This window comes from Chelonia mydas, chromosome 3, assembly GCF_015237465.2.
Source record: "Chelonia mydas isolate rCheMyd1 chromosome 3, rCheMyd1.pri.v2, whole genome shotgun sequence".
NCBI lineage: Eukaryota > Metazoa > Chordata > Testudines > Cheloniidae > Chelonia > Chelonia mydas.
The window spans coordinates 40,900,434-40,922,168 of record NC_057851.1 but is presented as its reverse complement, the minus strand read 5'-3'; the positions used below and the strand labels follow the sequence as shown (position 1 = coordinate 40,922,168).

At 39.2% G+C, this 21,735-nt stretch overlaps 1 protein-coding gene across 1 annotated transcript in view; it reads left to right on the top strand.

Moving 5' to 3' along the window:
- CSMD1 (CUB and Sushi multiple domains 1) overlaps window positions 1-21,735 on the top strand; it is a 1,979,019-nt gene that overhangs the window by 1,387,549 nt on the left and 569,735 nt on the right. The window contains exon 11 of the mRNA XM_037894193.2: window positions 7,590-7,693. Within this exon, the coding sequence (XP_037750121.1) occupies window positions 7,590-7,693 (104 nt within the window). The remainder of the gene's footprint in view (window positions 1-7,589; window positions 7,694-21,735) is intronic.

Sequence of the window (21,735 nt, the reverse complement as noted above, 5' to 3'; positions counted from 1 at the left end):
GAAAAATACTTTCACCACATCTGGTGAAAATTATTGGCTTGTATCATGTTGGTTGTTATTTTTCATGCCTTATGGGCACATTTTTATTTTTGTTGTTGGCATTATGCAGATTGAGTAGCCTTTCCATAGCTAGTGTTTCAAAAAGATCTAATTTAAAATCCCAGATTAGCTTCAAGGTCCTCTCTTCACATCTTCACATAGCATTGAGCTCTAAGCAGGAATCCTATTTCAGAGTTTGTGCTTCCGTGTTTGTTGCCAACATGAGAGACTTTCACACTCTCAAAAGATTTCTGATTTCTTTCAGGATGTCATTTATTTTAAATTGGCCTCTTTATGGAGTATTTTTAATCTCTAATGTCTGTCTCCTCCTGTGCAATTGTATGTTTAATCTGTTTGGACATCTGTCAGTCCTCATCCGCAAAGGAAACCTGCACGTTTTCAAATGATGAGGCTGGGAGATTAAATTAATAACACTGCTAGACATTATAAATTGTGGTCTTAATGAAGACACTGCATTTATGGCTTATTACAAGAATCTGTAACTCAATACCTCCCCCCCTACCCCCTTTTTTTGTCCTGTGACTACAGGGGTATTAACAAGCTACTTCACCTTGAATGGTCCCTCTTAGAATATGTGCTAACTATTTATGCCAAACTATCTGTTCAATCTTACATTTCACTGTGACACGCTTAGTATCTTCATCTTAGTACCTGTAGAACTGGAAAGCTTGTCTCTGACCACCAGGACTTGGTCCAATAAAATATATTACCTCTCTCACCTCGTCTCTATAGATATTTAAGAGATATTTTAGTCCTTGTTTGTACTTGGCTATTAAAACAAAACATTCTGTTCTCACTTTGGGCATTAGCTATGTTGTTGCTGTTTATTGTAGGTGGAAATTTCTAAAAGGGCCTAAATGACACACAAGCCCTGTTGAAAGTCAATAAGACTGGTACTCTCAGGCACTTTTGAAAATCCCATCCTGCAGCTTTTCCTGACTTTTCTTCTGGGCGATTCCTATAGTCTTTTAATTTCCAGTGTTGATGATCCTGATTGATCATAAACTTAGAGAAAGGAAAACTACCAGCAATTCAATGTCTTTGCAAATGTAATTCTGCCAGGAATCTCACTCATTCACTTAGCTCCCATCAGCAAAATTAGCTTCTTATCAGATGTCTCAGGGCTGGCATCTTTCTTTCTTAAATAATCATTTTGAATTGTCTTATATGGGACCCTCATCTTCCACACAACAGAAAACTGCTACATTTTTTTTGCAAATCACATTATACCTGAGTATATTGTTGTCCCTGAGCAACCTTAACTGGTTTTGAAATACAATTTGTTTTGGTATGGAATTAAAATATTGTTTAATGTGTCCAGTACCGAATATCTGACTTATAACATTTATAACTCTTCCTCTAATATCAACTCTCAAAACATGAAATTAACTGAGGAAGTGGGTTCAAACAAAATATGCTGACAACTAGCAGACTCTTTTTGTAAAAACACTGATAGCCTGGCCTTTCTGCACCGAACGTGTGTACACACACACAAATCTCACTGTTGACACTCAAAAGAAAAAATATCTATGTGTCAGACATGCACAGGTGTATGTAAGGTGGCATGTACATTATACACTAGCTATTTGCAAAGGATGGATTGAAAGAAGGACCCACTGCAGATAGCCTGGTCCACACTTAGAATGCGTTTCTTTCTGGTGGTTGTGAAAATGAGGAAACACCACTGGTTAATGCCAACATAGTAATTTTTCAGTAATTTGTTTGGATACCAAATGAGTTGCATTTTTTTAGGTGTCCAGAAGTAGTCTGGAATGGTTATGGCTATCTAGGGTTTTTCATCATGGGGTATCTTAACGAAACAATTATTTAATAAGCTAAACAAAAATAGTTTGTATTTAATTGCAAAATTCACTTAACTATGGAGTCATGAATGGCACCTTTGCAATGATTCTTTTTTTGTAGTATAATCATTTATATAACACAACAGAGTATGTGATTGTATTGGTGCAATCTCTTTGAAATAACATTTTTTCAATACATACATTGTATATGTGCGCACATACAAAAACATTACCCCCATGCCCCAGTACTACAACCCCCTCCTCAAAACGAATCCACTTCACTTACAACGTAGGAAGGAGAAGACGGAGAGTAATGTTGTTGGTGGGGTTTTGCTTATTATTATTTTAAGTATGTGAGAGGCATTCAGATACTAATGTTGATGAAAAAATATAGATACTTAAGTGCTAAATATAATTACATTATTTTTCACATATAAATCTCAAAATTTTGGACAAAGATCAATGACCATCATTATCTTCATTGTACAAATGAAACTGCTAATAGGGTAAATGTATTGTCCAAGTTAACACAGTGAGTCGGTGACAGCCCAAGGAACGTAGCATAAATCTCTTGACTCTATATCTACTTGGATCCACTGCATCATGCTTTCTCCTTGACCTTCATTTTTATTAGTATAGAAGAAATTATCTTAAAAAAGAATACTGGATTTCAATTTTCTGACCTTACTCTCATAGGTGATCAGGTCCACTGTGTTTTCCCTATGAATAATCTTCACAATTACTGGGATTCTGTGCTTCTTATTATGGATTAAACCCTATTATTTTTTGTATAATTTACTCTGTTAAAAATATTCACAGCTGATTTGTAAACTGGAATGTAAATAAAACAATATGTAACAAAATGTAGCATATATATGATTCATTACTACTTTAAGAATATATTCAGTCATCGCTCTTTTGGTAAATAAGACTTTAATTACTGTTGCTTTAAAACTGATTTATGTGAAGCTAGGTTTTTTATTGTCAAGGAGAACAGCTATACTTTTATGCTTCTACATGCTTCTCATATTGTTCCTTGGCTTTATTTTTTCTTGACTTAGAAATGAAAATTTGGCATGTTAATCATTGTTATAACCTAGGGACATTAGAGGGTGCAGCTAGGAGCAGATGGGAACATGTATTATGCAACCTTTATGGTAGTGCCTATAATGCTACTGGTTATTGAAACATAATGCAGTCTAGTGAAGTACACTTTATCTCTGCATACAGCAGATTTACAAATACAGGCTATAAAAGGCGCATATTGTATGCAATAGATCATTGAACTGGAATGCTGACATATTGCCAAAATAATTTTGCATATGGTTTGGTCATATAATGATTTCTTTTAAGAGCTAGGCCTGCTGGCACCACTATACTTAAGGTTATGTGAGGGATTCCATTAATCCCCTGTATTTTTAATGGTGTGTAACTCATCTGTAAATAGTCACTCCATCTTGAAATTCAATATACAGAGTATTAGTCCAGGGGCATATTTAAACTCAGTATTTTAAACAAACTGCATTAGTTATTTTGCATTATAAATCAGCATAACAATTGAATTCTGGGGGAGCATTCAGATATGGGTATTTGGTTCTGTACATTTAAAATGGCTTTCTTCTTAAAAAGCAACGCTGAAGTATATTGGTCTATAATGCTGTTGTCTTAATGTTGTTGTTTTTTTACATCTTTTTTATAACTGAGTTATTTAACTTAGTATATCCCATACACAATAATTCATTTTAGAAAAATAAATCAAAAGTTCTTTAGCCCAATGAGACACTATTCATGTCTGGAGCCACAAAGAGAGCTTTTTCACTACACCAGAAGCCAGTGCAATTGTTTGAGGGAGAAAATTGTGTAGCGATACTTACAGAGGGCAGAATTTGCCAAGAAACAAGCTGGATTAATTTTCATGGAGGTTTCTTACCATTATTATTGTTTGTATAGCACCCAAAAGAGTACTAGGTACCACTAGTACAAATAGGAAGATACAGCCCTGGTCCCAAAGAGTTCACAGTCTGGTTTCAGACATGATGAAGGCGGGCAACTGTAATAGCAAGAGAGTTGGAGAAAGAGGTGTTTGTACTCACCTGTTTACTCAGCAAGGCAAATGCACATCTTGGTGCAGGTATTCAGAAGTCCAAATAAAATAAATAAATGTCTGATTTATTTCCTGTATACATATTGCTGAAGTGGCTTATCTTCTAGCATGTTGATGTAGATTGTCATATAAATTCTATACAGGAGTTCAGCCTCCCTAAGAGAAAGTCTCTATCTACCAAAGTTCTTTTACAGAAAGATTCTTGACTAGGTAAAAATGCACAAATTCAAAAGCAAAAGTTTTCTTTGCCGTCGGGCTTTAACACACAGCCTGCTCCCACTGAAACCCACACAGTGCAGAGACAAGACACAGCATGAGTAAGAAAAGTCCATCTGAGCAATGGTAGAAAACATGCTTGAAAATCAAAATGATAAAACTTGTTTGATCAATATAAACAACAGGGATGACAAACTGACCTTCCAAGTAAACAATCTGAAGCATCAGATGAAAACAGTAGAGGATTATTCTTCTTTGAGTTGTTGCAGATGTGTATTCCACTTATGGGCATTCATGGCAAGTGCACTGCAGTTGGAGACTTTTTTCCTATAACGGTGCCCACCCGGGCAGCTTATGTGTTGTATATCTCCTCTTGGTCCTCCTGTGGCTATATAAGGGTGATGCCTCCCTGATCAGTTCCTTCTTACCACAAAGAGCCTTAGCTGGAGACCCCTGTGTGTGAGTCTCCTCCTGGCAGTTTTTCTTCTCTGCATCACAGTTGTGTTTCTGGGCCTTACCCTGTACATAGTCTTAATAGTTAGTACTCATAGTTTAGAGCTCTTCGTTGGTTTATTTAGTTTTTTATAAAAAAAATTGTGATGCATAGCACTGCGGTGTAGCATTCTCTGGACTCTTATAGCACTGCCCATCATGCAGGATTCAGTCCCTAACAGTGGGGCTGAACCCTGCATGACCTGGAGTAGTGGGTGAGCCTGGGACCTGGAGTAGTGGGTGGGCCTGGCTCCTCCCACCAGCTACTAGGGAAGTGGAGTTGAGAAGAGGCTGAATATTGAACAGTAAATACCTCCAGAAGGGGATCAGATGGTTTAGTGGCCCAGCAGGAGAGCTGGGACCAGAACGGCCCAGAGCAGGTGAGGACAGTGTCTCCAGAGAGGAAGCTCTGGGGGTGTGGCCCCATACCAGAGCCAGGAGTTTTAAAGACTGAACCTGAGGAGGCCTACAGACACTGAACAATGGATGGGTACTGGGATGGGCCCTTGTTGTACTGTATATCCCAGAAGGGATCTGTTTTGTTTTGCATACAGACTGTGTGTGTGACTCGGCTGGAGTGCTGAGTCATTGAAAACTGACATGAGAAACCTCCAATAGAGGTCACCACAGACTAAGAGTGCAGGCCCATGCACAAGGCCAGGGAGCATTCACAAGATATCCAAGATATCCTAGAGTATTTGCTATACCTGAAATTATCAGGCCTGCCATTGAGTTCTCTGAGGGTGCACCTTGTGGTGATCTCAGCTATCTAGCCCCCTGGCTCGGAACCACATAGCAAAGAATAGGATATGATGGGCAAAGTCAGAGGAGTCTGTTTCCTTACCTACATGAGGCCAGGAAACAATGGGAGATAGGTGGAAGGTAGGGATGTAAAAGGTTAACAAGTTAGCATAGGCTTACTGTTAACCAACCTTAACCATTAACACCAGTGGCCACACAGCAGCGGGAGGGACCCCAGCCCTGGCCATGCTGGCCTGGTGGGAGGGACTCCAGCCCCAGCCGGGCTGGCCAGAGCAGTCCCAGCCATGTCAGGCTGGCCGGCCAGAGGGACCCCAGCCCTGGCTGTGCTGTGTCAGCCAACCTGCGGGACCCCAGTCCGAGCTGGGCCTGCAGGACCCCAGCCCGGCCGCACCATACCAGCTGGCCGGAGCAACCCCAGCCCTGGCCGTGCTGCACCAGCTGGACCTCACCCCCTCCCTCCCAGCCCCAGAGTGGCCCCAGCTGACCCGCACCAGCTGGCAGGAGGAACCCTAGCCCCAGCCCCTGACATGCCAGGTTGGCCAGAGCGACCTCAGTTAATGGTTAACCAGTTAAATGATATAATTTTAATCGTTTAACTGGTTAACTTTTTAAATCAATATTTAAATCCTAGTGGGAGGAGGGAGAGTTTTCCCAAGCCTCATTGAGGAGTGTCTCTGTCATGTAGGGAGAATACTCAGGAGATCAAAGCCATCAGCTTTTTAGCTGCTTTTGCCAGAATAGTGGCACAAAATGGCTGTTGCAGGAGCCAGCACAGGTGCTGACTTTCCAAAGTGCCGGGGAGGGGGTGCTCAACCCCTGGCTCTGACCCAGGCCCCGCCCCCACTCTGTCTCTTCCCGTCCAGCTCCACCTTCTCCCTTGAGCATCCTCGTTCCTACCCCCTCCCTCCCAGCCTTCTGCACGCCGGGAAACAGCTTTTTGTGGCGGGCAGAGGCACGCGAAGGGAGGGGGAGGCACTGATCCACGTGCAGGGCCTGCCGGCGGGCAGGAGGCACTGTGGGGAGGGAGAGGTTCTGATAGTGGGGCTGCCAATGGGTGCCCTGGAGCACTCATGGAATCTGCACCTATTGGAGCCAGGATCTGGCCCCAATACTGTTGTTAGTCCCAAAACATAAGCAAAAAGAGCACCCTCCTGTAAACAAATTTTCATGGAAATTGAATCACAGGTTGTCCTGGTGTAACCAATCATCAACAAGATAAGGACACAATGAATAACTTATTGAGACAGACTATCTGCTGAAAACCTGATATATAGATACAGGAAGTAAAAGGAGTAATATTAGTGACTGCAGCAGACTGACACAGAGCTGTAATAAAGTCCTAATTCTGGACTCATATTTTTTTGTGGAGCTTTATGAAAAGAACATTTCTGTACTTCATACTATGATTTTCAATGGAATACAGTAAATATATGAAGTTTTTTGGAGGGAACACTTTTTTTTCTTTGATTACGGTTAGAATTCATGGAAAGTTTATATTGAATACTGAGTAAAATCAATTTCTTCATAATATCTTCTGTGTTAACAAATTTATAGACAGTAGTTAAGGAGTTCTCAGATTTCTCTTACTGATGTACATGTACCATCCCTTACCTCGCTCTCTCATGAAGTGGACAATCTTTAATAGTTCATCCTCATCTCCTGTTTTATTTTATATTTCAACTGAAATGGAAAATATTCTGTAAGGTATTTCTGAGATTTTCATATTTATAGTTTCCAAAAACGTGTAGATATAATGATATTTATTGCACTCTATACTTTAGAATGGCTTTCTTTTATGTCACTGTATATTATTGTACTTTTCCAATGCCAAAATATCAATATCAGTATATAATAATAATAACTAAAATAAAGTGCTATTTTTATTTATTAACTTTAAAAACTATCAAAGGATGTTGCTACCCTTAATACCTTTATCTGAAGACTTCTTTCTTGTTCTTAGACAACATGAAAATTTTTATTTTCAGTTTATTTTTCTGTAGGTCTTGGTCAAATTTAAACAACAATTGTGGAAGTCGATGGAGTGAGGACTTTAGGGTTTGACTCCAGAAGCTAAAGCATTTGTTAAACATATTACAAATCATCTAATCTGTAGGATGTAATTTAATTAAATATGTATCTTTTCATTCTAATAGGTCATAAAGCTAGCTTTTGAAGAGTTTGAACTGGAAAGAGGATATGACACCCTGACTGTAGGGGATGCTGGGAAAGTGGGAGACACCAGAACAGTGTTGTATGTGTAAGTACACTTCTTAAATAGTTATGGTTTTATATTTACTAGAATTCACATTGGTTTTCTATGTTCTATATATATTAAAATTAGTGACTCAGAAATATGGTTTGCATGAAGTATGCCTATTAGATCAAAAGTCTGAAACCATATCACTGAACAGAAGCTCAAGAATTCATGTACACAAAGCCAAAAGAGAAATTTAAAAACAATAAAGTATAAATAAATCTTACCACAAAAAAGTAATTGAGTAAAAGAAAACTTTATCAGCCAGACACTGTATCATGTCTCAAGATTCCTGAGTTTATGCCAATTTTAGCAAATCAGTGGTATAATCTCTTTTTTAAAATAATGCAAAGTCCCACCACCTGTAAGGGAACTCTGGTGAGTCAGCTACAGTGGAAGATATATGTGCACAGTCTCTCAAATGAGAAAAAACAGTTACCTCTACAGTAACCGTTGTTCTTTGAGATGTGTTGTGCACATATACATTCCACGATCCTCTCACCTCCCCCACTACTTTGGATATTACTTAGACAACAGTGCAAAGGAATGGAGAAGGAGACAGCAGCCACGCCCTTTTTATGCCCTTGGCTCTGAGCATGAAGAGAGGGGTGGTACCACTGCCTAGTGATACTGCTGACAAAAGTCTCCAACTGGAGTACATTGGGTATACATACACCAACACAGGAATATATTTGTGCACAACTTATCTTGAAGAACAGTTACTGTGAGTTAGGTAACCATTTTTTAAACTATACACATCCACGATTTGAGTCATAAACAGGTGAAAATGGAATGTTACAAGTTCAAACTGAAATTTTGAGTTTAATATAAGTACAAAAATATCTGAGATAAATAAATTAGCCATGAATAAATATGAAAACTGCTAATTTTTGTTTCAAAGCTTGGGATGTGGTGTGTAAGAGCTAGATATAAAGGGGCTTTTGGTTAATAGGATTTTACTGTATCTGACAACTTTTAGGGCATTTATAAACCTTTCCTACCATAAAGAATGAACGTAAAGTATTTTTTAAAGAATAGATGTATGTCACAAGCAGAATTCCTATAGCAAGGCAGGGAGAAGATGAGTCCAAGAAGTCTAGTAGTGATCTTACTATGCAAATCTAATTTCCCTAGGAAGCACTTACATAGCATGGTAGTGAGTGTTACAGAAAAAAGCAGAAAGGGTCTGCTCATGTGTATGAGGCTTCCAACCCCTGAGCAGCATCATGCATCCTGGATGAAAAGCAGCTGCACTTCTTTCCTCCTCTCACTCCCCCCCATAAAATGATTGTTTTTATGTTTAGTGTGGTGCCTTTGTGCTGTCAGCATATGAGGTAACAGCAGAAGTCTCTTCCTTCTACATCAGAACTCCTTAATTAGTTAACACCAGGAACATTTGAACTACACAGAGCGCCTTGCATTCAAATCATGAAATGTATACCACACAGCCCAGTGTAACTGATCTTTCTAGAGATTATAGGAAGGGAGAAAAATCTTTCCTTCAAACAGTTCTTTTCAAAGGCACAGTTGTTAAAATGTGGGGCACACCCAAAAAGACACCGACCCCAAATAAATTCTGAAACACCTGAACTATTATCTACGTCTGAATAACCTGAGTCCTTCCCATGCTGTCCAACATGGTTTAGGGCACAAAAGAGGCTCCAGCATCCCCACCTATCATGCTGTTTGCTGGAATGGCCACCTTGTTGTGTTTTTTATGAGCTTAGGTTGTTCACCTATCACTGAACTTCCAAGCTGAAGGACAAGTGGACTGCTTTTTGTCTGGCCCACACCCTTTGAGCTCTCTGACTTAGGTGGCCCTACTAGGAATTAAAACTCCCACTGGCATATCTCTCAGGGTCTTGGGAACACACAAGACTTCCTACCACATCAAGGTGAAATCCCCAGGAAAGGCTGTCTGAATAACTTGTCTTCTAATACTAATAATTGGGGATTGCCCTGAAACCAAATATTTTTCCTTAATGTGTAATATCTGGGTTTGAATCAATATTCTTAGTATCCTCATATTTGGGGGATTCCGGAAAAACAATTGGGATCAGCTTTGATATCTGACTGTTGAGTTGAGCAAGCTTATGGGTGCCCCACCAATTCTGCTTCGTGTCTTAGTTTTTCTAGCATTCAGAAGTAACATTTTTGTATAAAACTCATTCTATATAGCACTGAAATGCCTCTGCCTTATGATTATAGGTTTAACATAACCTGCACCACCACCAACATCTGGTTAAGACAGGAAATGAATAATAACTGATTAAAATAAATTCGTAGTAGAAACATAGGTAGGTTAAAATATAATGGAATTGCATTTTCTTTAGGATGTTACAGTGCTTATTAAATCTACAGAATAGGAAATAATTAGTTTGATCCCCAAGTTTTTATTATGACAGTATTTGTATAGTTATACTTGCATCATATCCTGTCAAATACTGTATATTTAACATGCACTGTGAATTTGCTCCATTTTGTTTTAAAATAGGGGGATATAAAGGGACTAGTCTTAGTGCATTATAGACACAGTTACTGATTGTTTCATCATAATTGAAGGGGCTAATATCAAAATGTCAAAGTAATTTTATCATCAAAACTTTCTATTAGTTGGTGTTAATACCTCCTTTTGTAATAAAAGATTTGAACAGTGCCTTTCAAGCTTTTTATGATTTCTGAGGGAATGAGGCAGCTTACAGTGAAGCTTCCATTAGAGTGGTTTTATTTATAAGCTCTTTAAATATAATGCCAGGGCCTTGTGCTGAACAGGTTTCTCTGGGCACCCTAAGGGCCAAATCTTTATGAAAGTCTCTTTAAAATATCACCTACAAAAATTCATGGGCATGTCTACCTCTTTCTCGTAGTGATGAAAGATCACTAGGTTTAGAGTCTTGATCGGCTAATTATGCAAAAACAAGTGCTTATCTGAACCCAAACTAAACCTCTAAGCCTTTTGAGTCTTTCCTTACCACACAAGTTATCTTCTGTAAACGTACAAACAAGCCAGCTCCCCAAAAGTTACCAAATCCCAACCCAACTACTGGAATTGGAGGGGGAGGGAATGAAATGCCCACTTAATTGCTTACCCTCACTGCAAAATTCATAAATGCTAGCTAATTCTAGGGTGTGGGGAAAGAAATAGAGCAAGATGCCTGTTCAGCCCTCCAATGGAAAGGGCTACAAGGAGGGACTGGGATTGGATGACCTCCCTCCCTGACCCCAGAAGACGTGTACAGAAAGTGATGCATGGGAAGAAATAGGCTGCCAGCTGCCTTTGGAGATGACCTATCCATTGTAATGACAATCTGCAAAGCTGTCCCTAATGTAAAATTCATACCATAGTTTGGTCATTCAGATCATGATTTTCCTAGTGTATCATTGTGACCTATTGCTCAGGTCACCCAGAACTGTGAGCCATCTGTTACCACTCCACCTCAGCAAGAGTGAGCTTTGCTGTGGCTAAACTGGGTCTCAACTTCCTGGCACAGCAGCTTGTCTGCCTTTCCAGCAAACGCTTCAGGACTCTGCCAGTCCAAACCTTGCTCTGCAGGTAGCAATCAGGGAACCCAAGTTCCTGAGTTCCCCAGAAACATCTTTCTGCAGTGTTCAGTCGCTCTTAGTGGACTGTCACAGAAGTTATTAAGTTTGCTGCATCCAAAGAGACTGAGCCCAAACAGCCTGTTAGGTTAGCTAAAGACTTCCATTTCTATATAACAGCACTGAGGTGGTTTTTGTAATAAAAGAAGAAGTTGTTTATTAACAAACCACATATGTTTAAGTGATTTCAAGTTAGAATGAAAGAGCTATGAAAGGTTACAAATAATGGCTTTCTAATGACTACAACTTAACTTCAGCAAGTTACAATCGATCTAAGCAGATTTCTTACCTATATACTCAGTTCCAAAGATTTCAACCCCTTTGGTTGAAGGATGAACCTTTCTCAGATTTCAGATTTCTCTTTTGTCCCTCAGGTGGTAGAAAGTCATTTTGGCATCTATTTTTGCTTATATTTTCCAAAGTCCATTTTCTCTGTTTTTTAGAGCCAGAAAGTTTAATCAAAAACACTTCAGCCATTCTGAGAATGAGGTTAGGGAAACTTATGTTGTTTTGCCAGTGTTAAAATTTTGTATAACAGTTTCATTAAGAAGGTTTGGAGCAGTGACTTAAAGTTGTGTGTGGGGGGAAAGGGGGTCAGGGTTACTTGGAAATGAGAGTGGTGACTTTTACTGTCCACCCAATTCTGGCCAAGTTATAAGTCTCTATCTCTGTTTTGCATGTTCAGTAGAGGCTGGCAGCTAAATTCTTTGAAGATTCCATTTGCAACAAGCATGTTGCTGCCCAGGGCTGCAGGGACTGAGGAGAACTTTTCTTGTAATTTCTCCTCCTTTTTGCTAGGGCCCACTATAGTGCCAGGCACCAAGCCTGAGATTGGAGTGAGGCTCTCTCCTGTGCTCTTAATATTTCATGAACCAACATATCGGCCTGCAGTGCTTTTACACTTTTTGGTCGGATTATTCCTCCAAAACTCTTGGATGTGCTTTATTAAACTTTAGAATTTACTAATTCTGTCACATCATAAACCCTTTTCTGACTTCAGTGATACAGAATGATGAACAATTTTGTTTGCTTGGTGCCAGTAGTATGAAATCAGGAGTTGGTGAGCCAAAACCCAGCACATTAAGTCATCTATTTGAAAAAGGAACAATGTCTTCATGTACTAGTTTTCCATAAAATAAAGTAAAAATAAAAATCAGTTTTCTGCACTTGAATTCATAAAACTGCTATGATTACCTCCTGTGTTCCATCACAAAGATATTTTTATATAATCCCTGATCCTTTTCTTCTCTTCATGCACAGTTTAGAAAACTAATGGAGGTTTAAAAAACAATCTCAGCCTTCCTAATTGGTAAAGAACAGCCAAGCTTCTTTTTTTCCCCTGCACATAGCTGGGAAACACATTTTAGTTTTAAATCTTATTTTTTATAGTATCTAGAAAGGGTCAAAGTGAGACCCTTGTCCATTATCTTTGAAGACTCATGGTGATCCAGGGAAGTCCCGGACGACTGGAAAAAGACTAATGTGGTGCCCATCTTTAAAAAAGGGAAGGAGGAGGATCCTGGGAACTACAGGCCAGTCAGCCTCACCTCAGTCCCCGGAAAAATCATGGAGCAGGTCCTCAAGGAATCAATTCTGAAGCACTTAGAGGAGAGGAAAGTGATCAGGAACAGTCAGCATGGATTCACCAAGGGCAAGTCATGCCTGACTAATCTAATTGCCTTCTATGACGAGATAACTGGTTCTGTGGATGAAGGGAAAGCAGTGGACGTGGTGTTCCTTGACTTTAGCAAAGCTTTTGACATGGTCTCCCACAGTATTCTTGTCAGCAAGTTAAAGAAGTATGTGCTGGATGAATGCACTACAAGGTGGGTAGAAAATTGGCTAGATTGTAGGGCTCAATGGGTAGTGATCAATGGCTCCGCGTCTCGTTGGCAGCCAGTATCAAGCGGAGTGCCCCAAGGGTTGGTCCTGGGGCCGGTTTTGTTCAATATCTTCATTAACGATCTGGAGGATGGTGTGGATTGCACCCTCAGCAAGTTTGCAGATGACACTAAACTGGGAGGAGTGGTAGATACGCTGGAGGGTAGGGATAGGATACAGAGGGACCTAGATAAATTGGAGGATTGGGCCAAAAGAAATCTGATGAGGTTCAACAAGGACAAGTGCAGAGTCCTGCACTTAGGACGGAAGAATCCAATGCACCGCTACAGACTAAGGACCGAATGGCTAGGCAGGAGTTCTGCAGAAAAGGACCTAGGGGTTACAGTGGACGAGAAGCTGGATATGAGTCAACAGTGTGCCCTAGTAGCCAAGAAGGCCAATGGCATTCTGGGATGTATAAGTAGGGGCATAGCCAGTAGATCGAGGGACATGATCGTTTCCCTCTATTCGACATTGGTGAGGCCTCATCTGGAGTATGTGTCCAGTTTTTGGCCCCACACTACAAGAAGGATGTGGAAAAATTGGAAAGAGTCCAGCGGAGCGCAACAAAAATGATTAGGGGACTGGAACACATGACTTACGAGGAGAGGCTGAGGGAACTGGGATTGTTTAGTTTACGGAAGAGAAGAATGAGGGGAGATTTGATAGCTGCTTTCAACTACCTGAAAAGTGGTTCCAAAGAGGATGGATCTAGACTATTCTCAGTGGTAGCGGATGACAGGACAAGGAGTAATGGTCTCAAGTTACAGTGGAGGAGGTTTAGGTTGGATATTAGGAAAAACTTTTTCACTAGGAGGGTGGTGAAACACTGGAATGCATTACCTAGGGAGGTGGTAGAATCTCCTTCCTTAGAAGTTTTTAAGGTCAGGCTTGACAAAGCCCTGGCTGGGATGATTTAATTGGGGATCGGTCCTGCTTTGAGCAGGGGGTTGGACTAGATGACCTCCTGAGGTCCCTTCCAACCCTGATATTCTATGATTCTATGATTCTAAGAGTATGGGCTTTTTTGTTTGTTTGTTAGTTGGTTTGTTTTTTAGGGTTTGTAGGATGTGGAGGGAAGGATTTTTAGTGGTTTTGGAGTATTTCATTTTTTATGTTCTGGTTAGTTGAGTACCTAGGAAGTTGGTACAATGAGACTCAAAGTAAAAATAGAGCCAAGCTGAACTGAGGATATCTGTGGACACTCGTTGCATATAGCAGCATCAACAGCAACGTTTCAGAGTGTCAGCATGCCATATGGGAGCAATTAAGTATACAAATAGCATAGGTAATTTGTCACCTGTGAAGAATAGAGCATTACTGTCAAACTCAGTCTGTCTCTGTACAAGAGGAAGAATACTTACAAAATCAATGAAAGGTCAGTCGGTCCAAGGGGAAAAATGCTTTAATGTATTGAGAACTCATGAAATGGCTGAGACTGAGTTCTGTTAGAAATTTATACTTCATAATGGAATTTAGTATTGCTGGTGTACAGATCATTGACTTATAAAATACTTAGCTCACTTTATGCAAATTGAGCTTAACTTTATGTAATTTTTTTTATAAAATCTCCAAGAATATACAGTTTTTGTTGAACAATACTGTACACAATAAAAGAAGTCAAAGAGAAAAAATAGAGGGTAAAGTTTAAACATTTTTTTAAAAATAATATGGAATCTTGATGGTGATTATTATAACAATAATAATTAATATTACAATGGCAGCCAAAGGACCTCAGTCAGGATTGGATCCCCATTTTGCTAGGCGATGGCCAAATAGCAGACATAGTCTTTGCTCCAAATAGCTTAGTCTAATTAAAGAGAGGATGCAACAAGTATAGCAAACAATAGGAGGGAAATGGGGAAGGGAGCCAGAGGTTAAGAATAGGAATATCATATGGCTACATAGGCTAAAATTATGCACAGGTGATGGTTCCAAAATATTTGTGGGTTTTTTATTAACATTTCCAAATTTCTCTGTCAAAATTGTAACACTTCTCCTTCATTCCCTTTCAACCTGGAAGAACTGACCCTAGATTCACTGAGGTTTTACATGATTTCATTTGTCTTTGTTTTCCCTTCTGTGTAGCCTGTCCCAAACTGCCCAGCTAACATTACTAGTTCTTAGAAAACAAACAAACAAAATGATCCCACCTGCTACTTCAGATATTAATTTCCTTTCCTCTATATAAGCTCCCCCTACCAGTGAGTGTCTGCCTACTAGGGATGTTAGGGTTCACACATTCTTTCCTTCTATAGGTCCCAGCAGGCACCAGGTGCAAGATGGCAGAAAGTCCTTTGCTCAGTTATAGACGTTGTGCCTTGATATCACTGTGATTTGCAGTTACATAGGTGCCACTGGTGGCCTGCTTACTACCTAATAGCTTCTTCCAAATCTTGTTATCAAAAAGGACATCATAGTGATTTGTAATTTAAATTGACATAGAAATTATCTATATGGAAGTTGACTCTCACCTGCTTTTACTTTGGTAACATTTTACACCCTCTCTTACTTTGGTAGCATTTTATACACCTACCCAAGTTTAAACATTACACAAGGTGTAATGTGGTAGAGAATCAGGGCACAGATCATATCATCCACCACAGAAATACATTCCCCTCTAAGGCGAATTTCTTGTTAATGTCTACTAAGGAATACTTCTTAGTTTGTTGCACTCCTGTGTACTTTTCTGATTCTGTGATAGTGGTGTGGATGAGATTCAGATATGTAAAATCAAACTGCAAGAGTAACTTCAAAAAAACAAAACAAACCTGGAAATATTTCTTATATGGAGTTTATTTCCCTCCTGCACCACTTATACCCTAGAATTAACTTTCTCCTCGTTGTTAACTGCCATTAGCAGTAATGAGAGCTCAAGGGATAGAATCAGACCTCTTGTATAATATTTCAAGTAACAATTTCTGGTTAGTTATTAACTCCCATAGGATCCTTCTAGACAAAAAATGGTATACAATGGATTTCCTACTCCTTTGTACATACAATTTTAAGTCCACTCTGCCTTCAGGGTGTACAATAATTCCTTTCACTAACTGCCAAGAAGCATTGTTGCTTGTGTTATTGCAGATGCAGTCATCAACCTAGAACATAGATGCAAGTATTTTTTTCACAATACCTTTCCAAATTATTTTTCTATCAAAGTGTTGTGTATAGGGCCTCAGCCAAAGCCCAGCCATATTTACCTTCAAAGTAAACATTTTCCAATGCAAATTATTTAATATTTCCTTTTATAAAATATATACATTTGACACATCTGCCAGTCTACTGTGGGTTCTTTGTCTCTGGGGAAATTATGTTGTTAGGAACAGACCAATCACTTTCTAGATCAGGGTTGAACTTTTGATAAATCCTGTAGTTCCCTTAGTATTAACAGGATGTTGTCAATCCTCCCATATTTACACGTTTTTTAATACAGAAAAATCAGTGGATTTCACTTACATTTCTGAAGCAGCTCTTCCTCTGGACTTTTCTTATATGAGGTTAAAGATATTTTCTCTTTTTGGGAGTATTTCATCAGAATTTCTCTGCCATTAAGCAGTTTCTCAAAATGGCTGACCTGCAAAAGAAAGCTTTGTGGCTGGAGTAGCACTTTAATCCGTGTTCTACATTCTGTTCTCCTTCCTATCTTTATGTTGAGGGGAATTTAAAAAAAAAAAAAAAAACAACAAACTGAAAGTAAGCTTTTTACTCAGCAGTAAACTATACTGTTAGCAACAGGCACCTGGCCCTAAACAATAGCAAGGAACAACAACAACAAAATTACTCTGTTTATGGAAAACCAACTGCTAAATTAGGCAGTTAATGGCAGCACCTAAATACTGTGAGCAATAGTCAAAATGGCAGAAAAAGAAACAAATCTGTAAACTCATCTACACTATCAAAACAGAAAAGTAGATAGTCTGACAAGACTACAATTACAACCCCTTGAAGACTTTCAGCTACTTTCAAGACTGCTAAGTTTCCAGAGACGCAATCAGGCTTTTTCAAAGGAAGATGGAACCTACCTATCTCGTTGGATTTCGGAATAGAGGTGCCTTTCTCCTTAAGTAGGCCCATTTACACACCAAATTTCTAGTATCAGCCTAATCTGAGGATTAATTTTCCAAATGTGGTAAATGCCAATCCTTCCTCCATAGATGAGAAACCTCTTTAGACTGCCGAGTAGTGGAAATTGTCCAGCAAGTCTACCATACAGAACTGAAACAATTCTTTGTAGTTACTTTCATAGTCTGCATAAACATATATTTCTTGCATCTATTGAAGACATGAACCCTATTGCTCGTCCCTGAGAGAGACTGCACAGTTATTACTTGCTATTTTTTGGTTATTTATTCCAAAAAGTTCCACTTGCTCCAGCGTTTACCAAAAGAAAACAACAAACAAATGAAAACATGCACTTTACTGGTCTTGCATCAACTACCAGAATAATAGCTATGAGAAAGAAAGAGTCTTACGTGTCTATTGAAAAAAGCCACCTAAATGAACAAAATAGTTGGTCAAACTCTGCTAGATTATAGATTATTTACAAGCCATTCCAAAATGATTCCCAGTTCATGGATCGTTAGGACTCTCTAAACACCATCACGCTCATCAAGATATTCATTAAAATAAGAGATGTGAGCAAACTAGGTTTCATGTGCACACAAAGTATCTAAGAAATTCTTCACTCACTCAAAGTCGATTTATGAATCTCTTACAAAGCATCTATTGCTCAGTCACAATTGTGATGGGCCCTGTGGAAAGTTCACACAGATAGAGGCTTTTCTTGAATGATACTTCACATGACGCTGTCATAAATATTCTTTTATCTTTTATACTGGCATCCCAGCTCCCAGCGTTAACACTACTCCTAGTCTTCTAATCCTTAGTGCCATGAAAACAGATTCTTATGAACTATCAGAATACTGAAGAGCAGTGATCACTACAGATGGAAATGCCCTTAGACTAAGCCTGAATCTGCACTGCTATAGGGCTCAAACCCCAGGTCCCAGTTGACTGTGGCTCAAACCCTCCGCCACCACAGGGTCCTAGGACCCAGAGTCTGAATCTGAGAGATGTGTGTACAAATGGAAAGGGTGTTTGGGCTCAAGATTGAATGTGAGCCTGAGTCTGTGCTTGTGCTTACCTTGCAGTACAGACATACCCTAAGGGGACTACATCTCATCTCTTATTACATGAGGACAATAGTTATTCCAAAACAGAATCATGCATATCACTTGACTGGAAATCAGGGCCATCCATCTAGCCACCATATAAATTCAGAACTCCTTATCAAATTTGCTGCATTGTGGTTATGATAGCTCTGACTATAATGTTGTCTATCTACATGATAAAGGAGAGCAAGATTAACCAGCAAGATGAACCAATGTTTACAAGGAATTTCTCCCTTTCTTCTCAAATATGTAGAAAAAAAATCAGCTAGAGTTCTCCATATCAAGTAATAAATCTGCCAATGTGGACACAAGAAGAAATGGATATAAACGAGCCATCAACAAGTTCAGGCTCAAAATTAGGCAATGGTTTCTAGCTATAAAAGGAGTGAAGTTCTGGGACAGCCTTCCAATGGAAGCAGTGTGGGGAAAAAAGCTAACTGGCTCCAAGACTGAGCTTAAGTTTATGGAGAAGATGGTATGATAGGACTGCCTACAGTGGCATGTGGCCCATCGGTGACTGCCAGTAGCAAAAATCTCCAACACCTGGAGATGAGACACTAGATGGGGAGGGCTTTGATTACTGCAGAGAATATTTTCACGGGTATCTGCCTGGTGGGTGTTGCTCACATGCTCAGGGGCTAACTGATTGCCCTATTTGGGGTCAGGAAGGAATTTTCCCCTGGCTCAGATTGGCAAAGAACTTTGGGTGTTTTTTGCCTTCCTCTGCAGCATGGGGCACAAGTCACTTGCAGATTTAAACTAGTATAAATGGTGAAATCTCTGTAACTTGAAGTCTTTTAATCATGATTTGAGGACTTCAGTAACTCAGACAGAGATTAGGAGTCTATTTCAGGAGAGGGTGGGTGAGTTTTGTGGCCTGCAATGTGCAGGAGGTCAGACTAGATTATCATGATTGTCCCTTCTGACCTTAAAGTGTATGAGTTTATAAATACATATAAAAGCAGATAGACTCATTGCCAAATGTATCAGTCAGAATGGAGCATATATAATCTTATCACATAAAGGAAAAAATCAGAAACTCATTCATGGACCATGAGAGAACACCAGAAGACTGCATTTGAATTTTTTTGTGGGGGGAAATAGGAGCTATCTATTATCTGGAGCCTTATCTGAGTTGTTGATGAAAGCATTTCTCTTCATCCCAACTCTTAACCAGGATGCTTTGGAAAATCAAGAACCAACTGCACTAACCGAATATACTTTATAAACTTTGCAGTTATCCAGAAATGACTGCAACAGGAATCCCTGTTTTCCAGAAGATGACGAAAATCCAGTCGTCACGGGTCAGAGAAATCCTTTAGAGAAAATGCAACCAAAATAAAACAGATTTTACAATTCCTTCAAAATTCCATTTCTATAATTAGAAATAAGACTAGTTTTCTGAAGATCTGCCTTTCAGCAATAACCAGCTGTGACCGGGGTCCCAGTGGAGGCCAGCTGAGGTCTCTCAATTAGGGTGAACTGCAAAGAATGGGGCAGATAAGCCCCAAAACTGGTGGATATTTTCAATACTTAGATTTACCAAGCCAGCAGAAAACAGCTTCTTTATTACCTCACTGGTTTCCAGAAGACAAAAACACAGTTCTCTTGAATTAACCCTGCCTTAGGACTCCATTCAGGTACCCAAGACAAATATGATGAAGATTTCTGAAAATCTTATTTCATCATATAAAAGAAAAGGTTCTGCCAATCCCAAAAAATCAGACACATTACCTCCTAGGTTATTGATTATTCCCGATCTTACCCAAATACACGCTTACACCAATTATTATTAACTAAACTAAAATTTATTTAAAAAGAAAAGAGAGAGAGAGAGTATGGTTAAAAGATCAATATACATACAGACATGAGTTCAATTCTTGAGGTTCAGATTCATAGCAGAGATGTTGAGCTTTGTAGTTGCAAAGAGTTCCTTTAGAATTTAGTCCATAGGCTATAGTCCAATGTTCAATATCACCTTCAGGGAGTACCAGCATAACTGGGACCTCAGTCTGGTGACTCAAACTTCCCCTGATGAAGCTTAAGCACATCTGAGATACAAAGGATTGGGACCCAAACATCTTTTATACAATTTCCAGCCTTCTTTGACAGGTTGTAGTCCCTCTGGAAACAAAAGGTAATTAGGGTGATTTTGAAGAAGGTCCATCACAGGTACTTAGCTATACAAATTAACATAAGGCAATTGCCTGTTCCTTCACCATTCACAGATGATTTGCTATACATTTCGAACAGAGAGGAATACAGCGATATCCCATGTTTATAATTCATTTAAATGCCAGGATGTCATTTTGATCTCTGAATTAACAGAATACAGCACAGAGAGGGACTGTTGGTTACATTGTTGACCACTCCCCATATATATGTAAATACACAAAAACACAAACATTATCTCCCCTTATGTCTTTAAGGGTTGGATTTGAGTCATTTATTTTGCAGGATGCTTAACCCTTTCTGGCCAGGAGTCACACCAGCATAATGGGATCAGGCAGACTAAGTGGCACCTCTTCTCATCCTCAGTTTTTGGGCAATGCCTCTCTTCAGTGAGAAACCAGATAATAGATTCCCCTCTGAAACGTTTAAATGGGTCCTGGGAGTTCACTGCCTTAATGGAAATTTCACTTGTTTGTTCTAGAGATGAATTCAGTATGATAGATATGTTTGAATGAAAAAAGAAAACATTTTTAAAGCTATTCATTTATTCTGTGCTAAAATAAAGAAGAAAAAACACCTTCAGAAGCAAAGGCAATTTTTGCCTGTTTCTAATAAACGTTTAACTTCTCCTTCAAAAATGTTTATCCTTCCCATGCCCCACCAAGGTCTCCGCTTTCAGACCAACAGTGATTCTGTATCTAATATATTTATTAGTATTTTTGCAACTTTGGGAAAATCCCCAAAGATCCCAGGAGTAGGACCTTACCCCATTGCTAAAAGCATGATTGCTCTGGTTCTGCCTTCTAGTCTCCACAAAGACAGTGTACCTAAAGTAGCTTTGGAAGACATGGATGCTAGGAGACAATAAATGATCAGGTAAGGCAAAATATGTTTTAAATGTGCTAATCACAAAATCTGCACACAAACATCGGTTATAACAACACACAAATTAAAATATAACTGACTTCACAAATTTATTTTGAAATTAAAATGGCAAAGGCACGTGGATATGGTTTCTAATATTTCCAAAAAGTCACCAAATTTGGGATTTGGCAGATCAGCAAGGGAAGTAATTTGAAGAGCCAAAGCCCTAAATCATTTCAACAATTCTATCTCTGCAAACCCCTAAGAGGTCAAATAATCTGGGGAATATTAGTAAGAGAGCTGCCATGATGAAGCACAAGGAGAGAGGAGATCTCTGGATAGTTAGGATTGATGGTA